This window comes from Cheilinus undulatus, linkage group 21 (genome assembly GCF_018320785.1).
Source record: "Cheilinus undulatus linkage group 21, ASM1832078v1, whole genome shotgun sequence".
Lineage (NCBI taxonomy): Eukaryota > Metazoa > Chordata > Actinopteri > Labriformes > Labridae > Cheilinus > Cheilinus undulatus.
This window is the reverse complement of record NC_054885.1, coordinates 26,342,970-26,361,132: the sequence shown is the minus strand read 5'-3', so window position 1 is coordinate 26,361,132 and position 18,163 is coordinate 26,342,970. Positions and strand designations below refer to the sequence as shown.

The following is an 18,163-nucleotide window of genomic DNA, read 5'->3' as shown; positions in this document are numbered from 1 at the left end:
AGAAGTTTTTCTGTATCCTTACCCAAAACTGTGCCTTTTTTTGTTTTTTATTTTTGATATATTTTCAAAAGCTTCAAACTGTTTCACTTTGTAATTGTGGGTATTGTGTGTGTGTGTTCATTTCCTACAACAAAAATACACAAAGTATAAGAATACACTGAAAGAAAAGATTTAACCTGTTTTTTTATGGTGTAAATGATAGGAATTAAAATTATAGAATAGAGTATAGAGCTGTATTTGTAATACTGCGTTTCTTCAAATTACATCAATTACAGTTTATCTTTTTCATAAACAAAAAATGAATAAACTTGATTATGCTAAAGTATTTATTCGTTTTGTAAGTAAATGATTCAGATCTTACATTTTGACAAAAAGTGTCAAGTCAAAATCAAAATGTTGAACAATATGTGCTTTCCAAAAGAGGTAGGAGGAATCTAGAAAAACTTGGAAAAAAGAACAATACACATCAATATTCATCTTTTAATCTTTGTAGGGCATTTTTCTTACACATCCGGTGCCATACGTCTGGGTGACGCAGTGACGTACTGACGTCAAACGGAAATCTGCTGCAGCAATTCTTTCTAGAATCGTGTAGCCGCTTCTTGCTAGGCCTCACTGGGTGTGTTTCCCTCTCAGTTTTTCTCAGCCAGGGCTAACAAAGCGCCAAATTACACGCTTACATATTGATTAAAAAGTGCACCTGTCTTATGGTTTGCGTTTTTGATTGAGGAACTGCTTAGCTTCTTTTAGCCTTCTAACTTAGCCGACTCATATCCCAGGCTAAAGCTGCTTGCGTAGTTTGCTTCTTAGTGGCACAATGTCTGGGATAGACTACAGTGTTTGGGACCATATTGAGGTGTCTGACGATGAAGATGATACCCACCCGAACATCGATACACCCAGCCTCTTCAGATGGAGACACCAGGTACAGATTTCTAACCAGTTGTGTAGCTGGTGCATATTTGTCGTGTTTGGCTAGTGATGCAGTCTGGTGCTGTGTTTGTTATAAATGATATCCAAGTTTGTTAAAACGTTAAATGCTTAAACTTTTTGTCTTAAGCTCTAAATGGGATGAAGCTATGCTACGCCACGCCATTAAAGATCATTGTTCTGCAATATCTAATATATTGATACTCTGCTTCCTGGTCTGTAGCTGCGAGATAGATATTAAGATAGATATTAATCCATAATTGCTGCACTAGGGTTGACGTGAAATCATGCTGCACGTGCTTTCGGCTGATGTTTTAATATTTGTACTTCAGGCACGTGTGGAGCGAATGGAAGAATTTCAGAAAAAAGGTGAAGACTTAAACAAGTCCCTCTGTGAAACCCGGCGTAAGTTGGCAGAAGCACAGAAGAAAGTACAGGAGCTGAGCATTTCAACCACAGATGATGCCAAACAAGAGCTGAGCAAAGCCCAGGCTGAGGAGAAAAAACTGAAGAAAGAGGAGAGGGAGTGGGAGAAGAAGTTAGATGACCACAACAGGGAAGAGAAGAAGATGCCATGGAATGTGGATACACTCAGCAAAGATGGATTCAGCAAGGTGAAGCAATGCCAAATTATTGATGTAAAGATTTCAAAGATGAGTTAATGGTGATGAGAAAGCATGCTGATAGTCATTGACCTTACTGTAAATTTAGGAGGTTAGTTTTTAAAGTCCATATTGATTACACTAAAATTTTCCAAGAAGAAGAACCTTATTGTGAGTCTTAGCTTTTTATTTTTAATGTTGTTTTGTTCAAAAACATTAGTAAATTATAGGATAATCCACATTGAAACCTTGATTGGGGGAATTCATTCTTATGGCAGTGCAAGAAAATAGCAGTAAAGAAAAACAGTAATTAAGTGATAAATACAAATCCAAACAAAGATAACAATTTATAAAACATTATTGATGGTACATAAAAAGAATGTATATAACGTGTTTCCCTATTGGTAATGTTTATTCCCTTCCACTGTTCAATTTTTTACAGAGTATTGTTAACAAGGCTCCTGATTCTACTGAAGAGACTGAAGAACAGAAGGAGCAAAAGCACAAGACCTTTGTGGAGAAAAATGAGAAGCAGATTAAACACTTTGGTAAGGCTTACTGACAGTTATTAACTATCAAATTTGCATAGGTTATATGTTATGTAGTTAGCCATTTGTCTTTGTCCTTCATTGCTGTCCCCTGAATCTAAAACAATTAGGTAGGCTGGGGACTCATGCCCCTTGTATTTAGAGTTAGCCACTTTGATTTTGATTTTGTCAGGTTGTAAGATGATTCATCAGAATGGTCAGTAAACATTGTTACATAACCGGGGTTTGAAAAGTTTAGCTACAGGAAATGAAAGAAGAAGATGACAAGTGGGTTCAGAATGTAGTCTTTGTGCAGTTCTTTGTCATGTTTAGTGCTTGGGTGAGTTTTGTTTGTGGAGGAAATTAGTTGCTATGTGTTAGGACAGTATTGACATTGTCACTGTATGGAGCCTGGCGTACTGAAGATAATGATGCTGTTTTAAGTTTGGTTAATGTGGTCAAGGAGGCAAACTCAGGAGATCTTTGGGTTATTACAGTGATGAGTGCAAGCTACCATGGAAGGGTGTCTTCTGGGACATTGGAGCTCATTGTCCAGCCTCCCTGAGGTGTTGTGAGACTATATGGACAAAACACAGGTGAGGAAACATCCCACCCCAGTGATGTCCTGGCTCTTGTTGGCCGTCAGTCTACATAGTTAGGTTTTAGAAGCGTCCATGAGGAGCTATGTGGTAGGAAAGGCAGTATTTACAATGGAAAGGTTGCTTTGCACATCTTGTACTCAGGACAGGTGTGTCGGAGGGCAAGGTATCCAGCAAACAGTTCAAGGAAAACCCCCCACACTGTCCAACTTGCAAAAAAGAGGGGTATTTATTTGCAACGTTTTGGTACTAGACCTTTGCCAGATGAAGGTCTAGTACTGAAATGTTGCAAATAAACACCCATCTTTTTAGAAAGTTGGACAGTGTGTGGATGTTTTCCTTGAACTGTTTGCAGAAAAGGCAGTATTTGCATTTTCATTACCAGGAATTGCATGCATGGAGCCTGAGTCATCCTTCCTGTGTTTCTTGGGTCACATTTCCTGACAGGAAGGCCACAGTTTGTCAGGCTGGGGAACTGTGATTGTGGGACATTAATGAGCAGTACAGGGGCTCCACAAGGGACAGTCCTGGTTCCATTCCTGTTCACACTGTATACATCAAACTTCAAATACAGCACTGAGTCCTGCTACATCCAGAAATACTTGGATGACACTGCTATCGCGGCATGTATCAGAAATGGACAAGAAGCCGAATACAGGGATCTGATAAGTGCCTTCAGTGACTGGAGTCACAAAACCTGCCTCCTACTTAACACCTCAAAGACAAAGGAAATGATCATTAATATCCGCTGATCCAAACCCCCTCTGAGCCAGTGAACACTTGTGGCGTGGACATCGAGGTGGTGACATGGTATAAATATTTAGGTGTACACCTGGATAATAAGTTGGACTGGTCAAAAAATGTAGACTTCATCTACAAAAAGGGGCAGAGCCACCTCTTTTGCCTGAGAAGACTCCAATCAATAGACATCTGCAGTAAGATGCTGCAGATGTTTCATCAGCCTGTGGTGGCAAGTGTTCTGTTTTATGCTACAGTCTGCTGGGGAGGCAGTGTAAAACACAAGGATGCAAGGCGTCTGGACAAACTGGTGAATAAAGCTGGCTCTGTGGTCGGAATGAAGTTGAACTCATTCGAGGATGAGGTGGAGAGACGCACAATGAAGAAGTGGGAGGACATTTTTGGGGAACATGGATCATCCACTTCATCTTCATCTCCCTATATGACCAAAGAAACAACAGTGGTGAACGGCTACTCTCTCTTTGCTGCAGGACAGAAAGATACAGAAGATCTTTCATACCATCAGCAATAAGACTATATAATTCTACCATAAACAGCTGAGACTCCAGACAAATGAATTTCCCTTCGGGGATAAATAAAGTTATTTTATTGTATTGTATTGTATTGAGTCTGTGGAAGGTAGTGATGCTGTATAGGTTGTGGTGACAGCTAAGGGCTGTGTAACTTATCAGCAGCTCATAAGGACATAATTTGGATTGGAGTCTTCATTTAGCACTCATCCTTTCACTAGGGCATAAATATCTTGTGTTATATTGAATGTTGTCTTTGCTGTAGGAATGATGCGACGTTGGGATGACAGCCAGAAGTATCTCTCTGACAACCCTCATCTAGTATGTGAGGAGACTGCAAACTACTTGGTCATCATGTGCATTGACCTCGAAGTTGAGGAGGTAAAAAAAAAAAACAACCAAAAAAAAAAAACAGAATATGATTTAATATTTTTTATTAAGGAAGGCGTTATTAATTAAAACTTTCATTACTGTTATGGGGACCTTATATTTGGTCATGTTTACTTACAACTTTTTTTTCCAAAGCTATTGTGTTTACAAAATATTCATGATAATCTTAAAAAGTTTACAATTTTGTTGTCATAGAAACATGCGTTGATGGAACAGGTGGCTCATCAGACCATCGTCATGCAGTTCATTCTAGAACTGGCAAAAAGCCTGAAGGTTGACCCCAGAGGTTGCTTCCGTCAGTTTTTTGCCAAGATTAAGGTGAGTAGTTGTGTTTTGATCCTACAAAATCTTAGAATTACTGAAAACACTGTTTGGTTGGCATAACTCTGGGAGTTATTGAGTAGAGAGGAACTTTTCCACTTTCCGGTTTGTGTTTCTTTCACGATCACTGGATTTTTAGGGCAAATTATTCCAGTTGGACCAAAGGACAAGCAGGGATTGAAACAAGGCCTAGCCATTACATTATTATTGTTTCCGTAATTATTTCTTATTATTTGAACAAAACTGCCATTTTTTTCCTTTGAATCCTCTGCATTGTTCTCCGATCAGGGCATTTGATCATTTCATCCTTTTTGTACCTCCATCTAATTAGCCATCGGGAGGAAGACAGTTTAGCAAAAACATTGTCCCTGGATTCTCCAATCAAACACAATGAAATAGTTATTTAACACCAGATTCCCTTTTAAGCTTTAAAAAGTTTTAATAACTTTCTGTCACTTTTAGTTCCAAATGTACTGAAGACATTTACTGCATTATATTGGATTTTTGCTGGTATCTGATATGGTGATATTAACAAATTCATATCAAAGCTTTTGGGAAATGAAGATGGACAGGGCAGGCAGGTAGAAAAAGACCTAAGGCTGTCTAAAAAAGCAGTCTAGAATATAAGTACTTATGGAAAACAGCCCTCCAAAACCTGACTGTTTTTTTAAAGAATACGCGCAGTTGCACAAGTGTATTTCAGTGAACCACGTTGCAGTTCATCAGTCAAGTGCCTTAAAACTGCAGACTCAGACACTGCTTCAGATCTTAAATGTAGAACAATGCAAGTGTCTCATCATGTCTTGAAGGTAATTGCACAGGAATGCAATATCAGGTCTGAAAGGGTTAATTCAGATTTACAGCAGCTATTTACAGCCTATAGCTTGGTAGCAAATATTGTCAGCCGTTTCTGTATCTGCCAATACCAATAACATGCTGATAATCATTTGCGTCCCTAACCACCTGATGTGATCTCTTACAGACAGCAGATCAACAGTATCAGGATGCCTTTAATGATGAGCTGGAGTCATTTAAGGAGCGGGTTCGGGGAAGAGCAAAGATCCGTATAGAAAAGGCCATGAAGGAATATGAGGAAGAGGAGAGACAAAAGCGCTTGGGACCTGGAGGACTAGATCCTGTAGAAGTCTATGAGACCCTGCCAGCTGTGAGTGCTCTTTTTTTAAAAATGTCTGAGCATTTTTCTTATCATCTGCTTTTTGTAGTTTTAATGTTTAGTTTAATTGTCTCACAAAATGTGTTGTCATTACAGGAGATGCAGAAATGCTTTGATGAGAAGGACATTGGAATGCTACAAGATGTTATTAGTAAAATGGACCCCACGGTAGGTTTCTTTGTTAAAGCCTACAGTTTAGCTTTCTTCAAGACTGTTTTTGCTTATATGCTGTGTAACAGTGAAAGTCTACTGGTGCTTTCCTTTTTAATTCATATACTTATTTTAATTTAGATAACAAATGACTGTTTTACACCCTTTAGGAGGCAAAGACTCATATGAAGAGGTGCATAGACTCGGGTCTCTGGGTCCCCAACTCCAGGGTGGATGATGGGGATGAAAAAGAGGATGATGCTACCTATGAGGAGGTGAAACAGGAGCAGGAAGAAATTAAGAAGGAATGACCAGCACTGATCCTCTGATATGTTGCTTCTACAGATGTACTTACCCACTGTATTGCAACTCCACCCTGTGTGACTAGTTTGCCAATTGAGGAACAATGAAATAACATCTCTGAAGTATTTAGCTGAAGCTGAAGGATCTAGTAATCACCTAACTACACAAGTACATTCTACCAATAACTGCTACTTGGATGAAATGGCTGTTTGTGTTTTTGGTGTTTTATTTGTTTGGACGTCACTAAAGCTGTATTTTTACATTTATTTGTGCACACCTGTTAATTTTCTCTGCCGTTCATGTGCACACATACCTGCTGACTTCATTTAGTCTGTTGTGTTGTTGAGAAGTATTCCACACTTTTTCCAATTGTGCTTTTTTAATTTTCAAATTTAATCTTTTTTTTGGTCTAGGGCATAATGTATTGAGATTGTTATTTCCCCAAGATGAAATTTTCTACAAACTTGCATACGTAAAGATTGAAAAATACCCAAATACTCAAGATGAAGGGACTGTGGTTGTCTTTAAACCTAAGGTGTAGGTGACACTGCACAAATCATGAGGTTATGAGAGAATAAGGATAAGAGCCATGATATACAGCAAGTGAATCTGTGCATGTGTTATTTAATGAAGCATTTGGTCTATAAAGGTGTGACTCAGATTATGTAGACTGTGCCTCCACTGGTCTCTGAATGTAAATATTTGATCAATTTCTAAAAAAGGAAACTAACAAAACATACACACAAATGAAACCTTTTGTCAAAGAATTGGGCGTGCAATCAAGGCAAGCCAGATTGATTCTTTATGCAAACTGTTTAGAATATACAAAGAAAATGTTGAGATTACATAATTTTAATAATAAAGTTTTAATGCCAGTGCTTGCAACCCAACATTACCAACTGAAGGTTTTAGCAAAGAAACCAATGCTGCATCCTGAACTGAGTGTTGCCCAAGAGGTTTGTGATTGGTTCAAAGAAAACACAAGTGGAATTTTTCTCATTTGTTCCACTTTTGACTATAAACTTAGAATGAATTAGTATTTACCTAAGTGTGTAAAAAAAAAAAAAAAAGCACACCCAATGCTTTTTCAGACACTTTATTAAAATGGTCCTGGAATCATGGAGGCAGCTATCACAGTTAAAATTTTGTCTGTTCAATACTTTTACTAACAGCATGTAAACTACAATTTAGGACAATTTATTGGTTGCTTACAGCCTACACCCTACGATGTAAACACTTCACACTGCTAACTGAAGTTAAGAGGTTTTGTTTGAGAAGAGTGGAAGTAACTGGTGAAGACTAGCAGTATAATTTGATCTCTGTGGGGGAATTTGGGTTACAGATATCTAAGCCAGAACTTCTACTTGCAGATCTAACAGACAAACTGGGGGGAAAAAAGTGGTCAGATTTGAGAGACTACTCAAAGGTTTCACAATAATTGATGGATGTCCAAAATTGGATTCCAGCACCTGTGAAATAACCAGATTGCTCTCCTGTCTCCCTTTTTGCATTTTATTCAAACCTGCTCCAGTGGGGTTGATCAATAGTAGTCATGAAGAAATATGAAAACGCTATCACTTTAAATTCTATATTAGGTTATCATTTGCAAAAGTAGTGGAAATAGTCCTTAGGATGACCGTTGTAGGGTAGAGGGGTAGTTCAAGCATTTCTTTGATGCCAAACATTCCCACCATTATATAATCAGAATCCTCATTCAATGCATCTACTTTAAGGGTCTGTGCAGGCCAAGACTAATTTAGGTCAAAACTAGATAATCAAGAAATGGCCGAAGTATTGGATACGTGTAGTTGGATCCTTTAGGTTAGCTTTTCTTGCTTTTATTTTAAAGATAAAGGTGCTGAACAGTGTGAGATTAGCTTATACGTATGCAGTTGAAATGCCTACATGCTGAGGTTCTGTGAAAGCTGCTTGGTGGAAAAAACTTTGAATGACACTTGATTAAAGACTGGGCAAACCTGAATGTGACTCATAACAAACAATCTAATGGCAGCTCAACCTTTTAATCAACAAAAGAACAACAAGGCATAAGGAATTCAAAAAATAACCTCCATATACTGAGGTGTAGAGGTAAAATCATAAACAATAGATTCAAAACGCATCATGAAAATTTAAACCCATCTTTATACTCTCCATGGTTGTCGATAGGATTCTTTCGACTATATTTAAATCATTCAGGGTTGCTTATTCTTAATAATAAAAAAGGAGTATAACAAATATAACAGAAAATCCGAGCTTTTAAGCTGGTAAAGATTTACATTAAGGGACATTAATGAAAAGCAACTTGTTTATCTGTGCCATGAGTGAAACGTGGGGAATAAGATAGCAATTGATTACGTATAAAACCTTTATAGTTATTTGAAGTATATGTTAATCGTATGATAACTCATTCGCATTTTAAATTTCATATCGGACGTAAATATGAACAGTCTACACTAGAGAGTAAAAAAATGTGAGATACATGGTTAGATTTGAGTATCCGATAAATACTCTACTAAGCTACTTTATCTTTGTCGTTGACCTTTTATGGAGCTAATTTATATCTTTTGGAGTTACTTTTACACAGGTAGTCAATAAAAGAGTTACTGTTACTCTAAAAAATTAAAGCCCAAGTTTTGTTCATTCCATTTGACCATGTACTTTGACGTTTATTTTGAAAGGTCAGCCGATGGGTGAGTGGTGTACGTGCTCGCTCGACGGGAGGGAGTAACCAACCATGTTCGTGTCGGGTCTGTCTCTTACGCAGTTCAACAGAAACTGAACAGCGAAAGGGGAAATAGGCTTCTCGGATAATGCAACAAAGACCGACTGTCAGTTCGGTTTTTTCTTGTTTTCTCGGTCTCTATGTAATAACTTGAGGAGCTCGCCGCCAAACGGTAAGGCAGGCTATATTTTATGTAACGAAGTTATTCAGTAAGATGTCTTTAATAGGCTATTGTATATTTGTTTCTTTGTCATGGCATCCGGTTGATTGAAATGTACAAGAACCCATGTTTCTGGGTCACTCGGTGACGTAACCATGTACTTTAAATACATCTGTTTCTTTTTAATTGTAAGGATAGAGAAGGTGGTGTGTAAACACTTGATTAGACAAGATGTAAAACCCGGAAGCCCCTTTTCTGCTATGAGATAACTTGACGTCATACTCGAAGTAGGCTGATTGAGAGAAGTCTTTTGTATAAGTTCCCAACTGGGTGTTTTCTTTTATGTTAATTTTATTAGTTAAGTTCAAGATGTCTCTTAAAACGGCCTTTGTTTTGATGCGGGACTTAAAAGCCTTACACCCAGTTCAGCCAGGCAGTGCACCAGCTGATCAACAGTCATACATGGCGATTTAATTGTTGTTTATCTTTCTGATTGTGTGTATCAGTTATTTGGCTGTTCACACCATGTCTAGGAGTGGGTGGTCCAAGCGTTCCAAGCAGGGGGCACAATTGGGCCTGAGTGAGCCTCCCCCGGGACAGGGCATCCATGTATACCTGTTCTGGACAAGGGCAGGGGAAACATATCTGTCCCATACCAGTGGAGAAGTCACAGCAGAGGAGCTGTGCATCTCAGCAGCAGAGGCCGTGGGTAAGACTGACAGACTTGCCCAAATAAACCCCTACAAACCAGTGTGAACACAAAGTTTGAAGTCCTTTTATGTGGTCTTCAGCTTGTTGCATATGTGTGTGTAACCTCAGTGTTTATTCCCCAGGGATAACTCCTCTGTGCCATGTCTTGTTTGCTCTATACAATCCTCTATCACGCTCCTGGTACAGTCCAAATCATGTTTTCAGTCCAGAGGACAACTCCAGCCTTGTACTTCATTACTGTATGAGGTTAGTCTGTGTTTTTATAACACTGTATGCTATGGTGATTTGCCTTTTGACTAAATAAAATGAATAACATTGAATTCAAACATAGAACCCACTAGCACAGAAAAAGAAAATATACAACAATAAAGAAAATGTGGCCATTGTCCATGTTTGAAACAAATGTTTCCATTTGCAGAAAGCTAACAGAACAATGATGTAGGCTGCTCTGCTTGTCCTTGTTAATTTCCTTTGTTTGCCTCTACCTATGTGCTTACATAAATTTATTTTGTGTGCTAAGAGCCCCCAGTGCCTTCAGAGCATTACCATTTAAATTTCTTTTGTTTGCTTAGATAATGCAGGTAATATTGTAGTCTGGGTTATTCAGTTGTTCCTCATGGGATATGCATAAATTTATGATTTAGTTGTGAATATTACATTAAAATAACATCCGGCAAGGCAGATGGAAGACACCAAGCATTTTTACAGTGGTTGTCTGTTTTCCTTGTACCCAGGTTTTACTTTCGGAACTGGCACGGACTGAATGAGAAGGAGCCAAACGTATCTCGTTATGCCCTTAAATCTGGAATGGACCAAGGGGGTACTCCACTGCTTGAAATTACATCCTTGGAGTACTTATTCTCCCAGGTTGTGTTCATAGTTTTCCCATAGAATTGAGAGTGTATCTGTTAAATGCACACAGTTGTAAATAACTAAACCTGTCTACTTCTTGTATCACCAAAAGGCTAAATATCAATTTGTGAATGAAGTGGTGCCAATGGAAGATAATCTGTCAGAGGAGGAGCTAAGTCGTTTCAAAAATGAGAGTTTGGGGATGGCTGTACTTCACCTCTCCCACCAGGCAATGCAAACAAACTGCAGCTTACAAGAAGTTGCTAAGAAAACCAGGCAAGTGTATTATTTGACTGACAGGGCATGTGATTTGACACCATTTCTATTTTTCTTTATTCTTTCTTTTACTTTATTATGCAAACATACTGACAAAGAGAAATACATTAGGTTGGTTATCAAACTTTTTGATTTTCCATTTTCTTCTACAATTTAATTCATAAAAGCTTTCTTTGAACATACCTTATTATTTGATGCCTGCTTACAATAAAATATTATCTTTCTCAGCTTTCTGCGCTGCATTCCAAGGTCTTTCGCCAAACACATTTCCAAAGACAACTTCTTGACAAAAATCAGGATCCGGCGAGTGTTTGCAGAGTTTGTGCAGACCTTCCAGCAGCACACTGTTGAGAAGGGCAAGCTAGGTGCTCAGGAGATCATGTACAAGTACATTTCTACTCTTGAACACTTGGCACCAGAGTTTGGCACAGAGACCTTCCCTGTATGCAGTCTGGAAATGAGAAAGGAAGCGGATGGAAGCAGCTCTTACTCCAACACCACTCATGCGCAGGGTGTCACAAAAGACAACTTCACAGCTCCCATTACACATGAAATAAAGGTATCTGGCACTAAAGGGATACAGTGGAGGAAGGTGTCTGGTCAGAAGGTTTGTCATAAAGCTTTCTAAATCTTCTGATATTGTAATTTTGATGCTATGCCAATTACTCTTCATGCATTGTTATTTTGTCAAATTTTTCTCTCTACTTAGGCGCAGGCAAACTCTTACCTCAGGAATGACAGTGCAAACTACATGAGGAAAACAAAGCAACTGTCCAGCCAGCAGAATGCTAACATGCTCAATAAGTGGTCATCCTTTTGTGATTTCCCAGAAATAACTCACATAGCCATTGCAGGAGCTAATGTGTGCATTAGCACTCAGGACAACCACTGCTTGGTGAGAGTGCTTGTTAGTCGTTTTATGTAAAAGCCACAGTACATTAATTTGATTGGTAAATGTGCCTTTGATGGATTATGAAAACTGATATACTTTATATCAGCCATCTTTAAAGTGAGTGGTTATACTGTAAAGTATGCACAGATATATGCGTAGACTCTTGTATATTCTTCCGTTCTGTATGCTTATTATTATAAAGGTTTCAGATGAAGGTATGCTTCTGGCATTTTTATGTTTTGAATTTGTATATAACTGTAGGTGGGAGCTCTGATTGTAAGCTAGTGGTGTTTCTGTGTCTCTATGTAGGAGGTTCAGATGAACTCCAGCCAGGAGGCCTGTTCCTTCATCTCCCTCCTAGATGGATACTACCGGCTGACTGCAGACGCCCACCACTATCTTTGTCATGAAGTGGCTCCCCCAAGGGTAGTGCTGAGTGAAGCAAATGGACTGCACGGACCTCTGCAGTGAGTGTTTTCTTCTTACACATGCACATACAGACACAAACAAGCTATAAAGAAACAAAATGTGTTGTTATATAAAAAAACACAGTGTTGTTATATCACAATTCTGGTGTGTTTCCAGTGATGATTTTGTGCTGCTGAAGCTGAGAAAGGAGGCAGCAGAAGAAGGAGCTTTCCTCGTACGTTGGAGTGTTCTCGACTATCAGCGAATCATCCTAGCTGTCCTGAACAAAAATGAGGTAAATAACACCCACGCAGCTCTCTGGAAAGTGTTGCAGTGCAGCGATGTTAAAATTTTTCAGTGAATGTTTGTGCTTACGTTTACTTTTGGCTCATAGCACGGACCTACGCAAAGCCTAAAGAAGTTTTGCATTCAGCTCAAGGGTTCCATGTTCTGTCTGGAGGGCTGGGATAATGAGTTCCCCAGTTTGAAAGAGCTTACACAGAGTCTCAGGACATTTGTACTCAAGTCAGGTTTGGACAACTATATGGTCAAGAAGTGCTGTTTTCCAAGACAAGCAGGTTTGTGTTTAGAACTTTTAAGTCAAGACAAATTGTACTTCCTTTATATATTTTGAAGGTGCTGTATGTTATGGAATATTTAGTTGTTATTGTAGGTTTCTCTGTTTGTGATGTAGAGCGTTCCAACCTCCTGGTGATGAGAGAAGGCATCGATCACCGTGCTCCTGCTGACTCTTTGGCTTTGAACCTGACCCAGCTGCGCTTCCATCAGATCAAGGATGGAGACTTTGTACAGGTGATTAGAGACACCCACTTTCTTCTGCTTCACCTGGCAAGTTTTCTGTTCTCAGCTCTGTGATTCACCTTTGGGCTTTCTCTCAATTCAGCAACAACATTTGGGTCGTGGGACCAGAACCAACATCTACTCAGGACGTCTGCTGGAGCGAGGCGGAGGAGAGGACAACGAAGATGATGAGTTTAACAACAACTCTGCTGACCGCAAAGGGAATCAAGTGGTGCTGAAGATTCTGGACCAGAGCCATAGAGATATTGCACTAGTAAGCTTTGATGACTTTGCATTCATTTAGGCGCCAATGACAGTGATATTGCATTGAAGAAAAGTTGATATTAATGTATTGATTTTTGTTATATCATCTTACATCCTTTTGTGTTTTTAGGCATTCTTTGAAACTGCAAGTCTCATGAGCCAGGTGTCCCACAGTCACCTGGTGTATGTACATGGTGTGTCTGTCAAAGGATCTGAAAGTAAGCACCCTAACTTCCTCTTTGCTACTTCTCCATCCTTCACACCAGCAGAGTTTGTAGTTGAATAGAAAAATCTGGTTCCAAGAGAACCACAAAGCAAATGGGAAACCCTGCCAACCCTCTTCTGTTTCAAAGAGGATGCTGTATGTTTACATTTAGATTCTAGCAACACCAGAGACTGTAATTCTCAGATTTTATTATACTTTGCAGACATCATGGTTGAAGAATTTGTGGAACATGGGCCTTTGGATGTTTTTCTACGCAAAGAAAAGGCATTAGTGACTCCTCAATGGAAATTCATCGTTGCAAAACAACTTGCCACTGCCCTCAATTATCTTGTAAGTTCAAATACTGCTTTATTATGCCACAAGTAATTTTTACTAACAGTGCATTAAATGATTGAAGGGAAACTTTCTGAGGTAATTCGAGCATAGTAAAAGGTCCAGATGGTCCTATACTTTACTGTTGGCTGCCTACAGCAGTGAATAGGTGACACATTTAGGATTACAGAATCAGGTAGTGCAGCTATCCAACAAACGTTTTTGTTTATTTTAATCTTATTTTTGATCTTGATTTATAGTATCATAAATAGTTATGCCAGAAAGATGTGTTAAAATAGAAAGTTTACACCTGTATGATTTTCATCCCTGTAGGAGACCAAACGACTGGTTCATGGAAACGTCTGTGCCAAGAACATCCTGGTAGCAAGGCGGGGTCTGGAGGAAGGCACCTCTCCTTTTGTCAAGTTGAGTGACCCAGGAATTGCCCTTAGCGTTCTCTCACGAGAAGGTCAGTAACTGTACAAGAAAGTCTCCAGAATCCGTCAATTTAAGGTTTTCTATAATTTATGCACTTTTCTGTCTTACTTTAATCAGATACAGAAAACAGGAAACTTCCACCAGACCACTTCTGGTGACATATTTCCTGTTGTCTGACAGTTTTTCTCTAAATGTCACGCAAGAGTCTCTTCAAACTAAAAAAACATCAATGCTTAAAAGCACTTTTTTCAACCATTCGGATGGCCTAATCTGGAGTGTACAAACAAGAACTGACATAAGCAAATTTGCGACCTTTGTTCAATGTTTTACAATCTGTGAACGCTAATAAATTAAATTGTGCACCTGAGGTCTTCTAAAAAGTCGTCAGAGCAGTAGAGGCTGGCAACACTTGAACATAATACTAACCTTTGATGTTTTAATATTTGCCTTCTCTTCACTGCAGAGCGTCTGGAGCGTATTCCATGGATTGCCCCAGAATGTGTGGACAGTGGTGCACCCATTGGCAGTGCCTCAGACCAGTGGAGCTTTGGTGTGACTCTACTAGAAATCTGCAACAACGGTGATCTCCCCATGAGTGGCAGCACATTGTCTGAGGTATGCACTTTGTTTCTCTTCCAACTGCCAGAAGCGGAACCTGCATGTACTGCTTTTCAGCTTTCAATTGGATAACTGAAACAATTCCACCTTAAACAGAAAGAGCGTTTTTACCAGCAAAAGGGCAGACTACCTGAACCGTCCTCCCAGGAGCTGGCCAGCTTCATCAGCATGTGTTTGACCTACAGGCCTGTGGAGAGGCCTTCATTCCGCATTGTGCTCCGGGAGCTCACAAAAATCATGATCAAAAGTGAGTCTATACTTACTTGTCATACATTTTGTACTAATCTTATGACTGACCTAATTACATGTAATTATTTATTTTTCTTTTTTTGCTTCTTTACAAAGATCCTGATATACCTCCAAGTGAAACTCTTCCAGATGCAGACCCCAGCGTATTTCATAAACGATACCTGAAGAAGATGCGTGTCTTGGGAGAGGTGAGAGTAACTAACAAAGCAAGTAGCTTTTTTGTAAAATCTAAAGTGTAATTTATACCCTATTGTTATATCTCCAGGGTCACTTCGGAAAGGTGACTCTATACCTGTATGACCCTGCCAATGATGGGACAGGAGAGCGTGTGGCAGTGAAGGCTTTGAAACAAGAGAATGGCCAGGTGCTTGAAGGCTGGATGAAAGAGATTGAGATCCTGAAGTCCCTGTATCACAGCAACATTGTCAAGTACAAGGGCTGTTGCACTGAACTGGGTGAGTCCTCTGCTGTCAACCATTTGATTCAGATACGTTTGTTGACTTACAGTGCCTGCATGTGCAAAACATTACTCACTCAATAGTCTTTGAGCTTGCAGTGCTCAGTGGATGATTCAGGGAATGGATTTTTGTTCCCTGTTGCTCCTTAGTAGATATTGAAAATCTATTCTAAGTGCAGTTCTGCTTCTACTGTATGTCAATATTTTGAGCTTTCAACACAGCATGCTGTGCACCACAGCCTCTTCAGCACCAGGACAGACAACAGGCTGCTTTTGCATTTAGAAAGTGATGGGACTTGGAGGATTGTAACACTTCTGCAACCTCTGTTTACAGGAGGACAAGTGGTGCAGCTAATAATGGAGTACCTTCCTCTGGGAAGTCTGAGAGATTATCTTCCCAAACGTAAACTGGGTGTGCCCCAGTGCCTTATGTTTGCTCAGCAGATCTGTCAGGTGTGTAAAGTGGTTTCAAGTGTCTTTATCATTTCTTCTTATTTGACTATTCATGTATGGTATTCATGCATGATTTTGCTTCAGGTACACAATTGCAAACATTTAGAAAAAAGTATTTTGTTGCATTCTAGGTTTCTGTGTATTTCCATGAATTTGTCATATAATGGGGCAAACATAATGATGACACAAGGCAGTAGTTTGTGTGCTGTTCTTTCACACTAGCAGCATCTTTTTGGCAGTCATTACATTTCCACCAGGATGGGACTATAAAACTATTATTTCTTTATTAAACTTATATTTCAGTTTTTGCAGTGCACCAAGTTTTTGATGTTGCACTATATTAAGTATAAACTATAATGCAAAGTTTTTAAAGGGACATGTCAAAGAAGAATCAACTACCATTTTAGCAGCTGGGTGAGGCAGTACTGAAAATGCTGATAATGTTTGGAATGTCAATGGCTTACCAGGTTTCTCTTGTGTCCTCTTCAGGGAATGGAGTACTTGCACTCCAAGCGTTACATCCATCGAGACCTAGCTGCTCGAAATGTCTTAGTTGAAAATGACAGCTTGGTTAAGATTGGAGACTTTGGCTTGACCAAATACATCCCTGAAGGTGAGATCTACTATCGTGTTCGAGAGGATGGGGACAGCCCAGTGTTCTGGTAAGTTTAAGCAGCATCAGATAGTGTTACGCAGTGCATTGCGCCATGTCTTTGGCCAGTCGACTGTATTTTTTCTCTACTGCACAGGTATGCCATTGAGTGCCTAAAGGAGAGTAAATTTTCCTTTTCCTCTGACATCTGGTCCTTTGGCGTTACACTGTACGAGATCCTGACCCGCTGTGATCCTCGCCAAAACCCTCCCACGGTACATAATAACTGCATATATTTTTATTTGGGATAAATGGGTTGTAAAGTATCTCAGTATTAATGTACAATGATCTCTATTGGTGATATTGTAGAAGTTCTCTGAAATGATGGAGGCCACACAGGGACAGATGACAGTGATGGTGCTCATAAAACTGCTGGAGAAACACAGACGATTGCCATGTCCCAAGGAATGCCCTCATGAGGTAAAAATAAACATGCCACTTTTTAAAAAAGCAGACAATTGCATTAGGTGCAGAATGGCTTTTTACATTCTAAATTTTGATCAACAGGTGAAGATTCTAATGGAGCAGTGTTGGGCTGCAGAACCTGGACAGCGACCATCGTTTGAATCCCTCATTAAAAAGTTTGAGGCTATTCGCCAAAAATATGACTGGCAGTCAAATATAGACTTTTCTTTGGCTCAGATTTCCTGATCAGGACTCTGAAGATCTACTGTCTTCCTGTCATCACTCTCTGCCATAATAACCATACTACACTATAAATACAGGGAGTTAATAATGTGCTTGCCTGCTGCCTCCATTTGAAAAGTAATCGTTTATTGTTGGTATCTTTTTGATAAAGCTGCACTTCTCTCCTCCCATAGGTGATATTGACACAGACTTTGTGTTATTATTTTCTTGGCCGATGAGTTTACCAGGAGTTAAAAAAAAAAAAAAGGGAAATTGTTGGCATATGACAAACAAGTGTCAGCTTTTGTCTTTTGAAAATTTTATGTTTGCATATGTAAGTAATGCAAGTTTCTCAATGCTTGAGAGAGTAGCCTTTTTTATTTTTGTTTTATCTTGTAAATATTTTTCAGCACATTTTTTAATTTGAATATTACTTTATATAAACCAAAATAACAACATGTCCCTCTTGTGATTTTGTCACTGCATTGTAATTAAATATTGTAAGAGTCTGGTGCACCTGTCAGAAAATGTTTTACAATATGGGCTGTTCTTTTCTGCATTGCCTAATGTTCTTTGTTCAACACAGCACTACAATCTGTTGATTTGTATTTACAGGTCAGTAGTTAGGGGACGAACTGTACAAATGAAACTTCTACACTTAAATATTTCAGAAAGAGATTTTACGTAGTTTACCACAAACCTGTCTATTTGTCTGTCAACATCAATGTGGATTATACTGGACAGACAACAGGCTGATGTATTATACTGAAAGGGTACAATG

The 18,163-nt window shown here is 39.1% G+C and overlaps 2 protein-coding genes across 2 annotated transcripts; both read left to right on the top strand.

Moving 5' to 3' along the window:
- The first annotated feature begins 339 nt into the window (after nucleotides 1–339).
- Nucleotides 340–6,934, top strand: LOC121529374 (hsp90 co-chaperone Cdc37). Its single transcript, XM_041817165.1, has 8 exons — nucleotides 340–925; nucleotides 1,263–1,544; nucleotides 1,975–2,080; nucleotides 4,192–4,307; nucleotides 4,512–4,634; nucleotides 5,620–5,802; nucleotides 5,908–5,979; nucleotides 6,132–6,934. The coding sequence occupies exons 1-8, from the start codon at nucleotides 818–820 to the stop codon at nucleotides 6,270–6,272; spliced, it is 1,131 nt and encodes a 376-aa protein (XP_041673099.1). The 5' UTR covers nucleotides 340–817; the 3' UTR covers nucleotides 6,273–6,934.
- Nucleotides 6,935–8,979: 2,045 nt separating this feature from the next.
- On the top strand, nucleotides 8,980–17,664 carry tyk2 (tyrosine kinase 2). The gene is made up of 24 exons (XM_041817164.1): nucleotides 8,980–9,158; nucleotides 9,653–9,855; nucleotides 9,980–10,103; nucleotides 10,592–10,724; nucleotides 10,822–10,985; nucleotides 11,214–11,592; nucleotides 11,695–11,880; nucleotides 12,187–12,344; nucleotides 12,463–12,580; nucleotides 12,680–12,863; nucleotides 12,980–13,098; nucleotides 13,190–13,360; nucleotides 13,481–13,568; nucleotides 13,779–13,906; nucleotides 14,222–14,357; nucleotides 14,790–14,941; nucleotides 15,041–15,191; nucleotides 15,290–15,381; nucleotides 15,459–15,648; nucleotides 15,985–16,103; nucleotides 16,593–16,765; nucleotides 16,853–16,970; nucleotides 17,065–17,175; nucleotides 17,263–17,664. Exons 2-24 carry the CDS (start codon nucleotides 9,672–9,674, stop codon nucleotides 17,404–17,406), a joined length of 3,522 nt encoding a protein of 1,173 aa, XP_041673098.1. The 5' UTR covers nucleotides 8,980–9,158; nucleotides 9,653–9,671; the 3' UTR covers nucleotides 17,407–17,664.
- Nucleotides 17,665–18,163: the final 499 nt, after the last annotated feature.

What these genes read in the sequence shown, in the direction of transcription:
- tyk2 (XM_041817164.1), top strand. Translation starts at nt 9,672, where the DNA reads ATGTCTAGGAGTGGGTGGTCCAAGCGTTCCAAGCAGGGGGCACAATTG. An exon ending in CTGTCCTGAACAAAAATGAG is followed by an intron (nt 12,581 to 12,679) that starts GTAAATAACACC and finishes TTTGGCTCATAG; the next exon opens with CACGGACCTACGCAAAGCCT. An exon ending in GGGCTGTTGCACTGAACTGG is followed by an intron (nt 15,649 to 15,984) that starts GTGAGTCCTCTG and finishes CTCTGTTTACAG; the next exon opens with GAGGACAAGTGGTGCAGCTA.
- LOC121529374 (XM_041817165.1), top strand. Translation starts at nt 818, where the DNA reads ATGTCTGGGATAGACTACAGTGTTTGGGACCATATTGAGGTGTCTGAC. An exon ending in GCAAAGATGGATTCAGCAAG is followed by an intron (nt 1,545 to 1,974) that starts GTGAAGCAATGC and finishes AATTTTTTACAG; the next exon opens with AGTATTGTTAACAAGGCTCC. An exon ending in TTGACCTCGAAGTTGAGGAG is followed by an intron (nt 4,308 to 4,511) that starts GTAAAAAAAAAA and finishes TTGTTGTCATAG; the next exon opens with AAACATGCGTTGATGGAACA.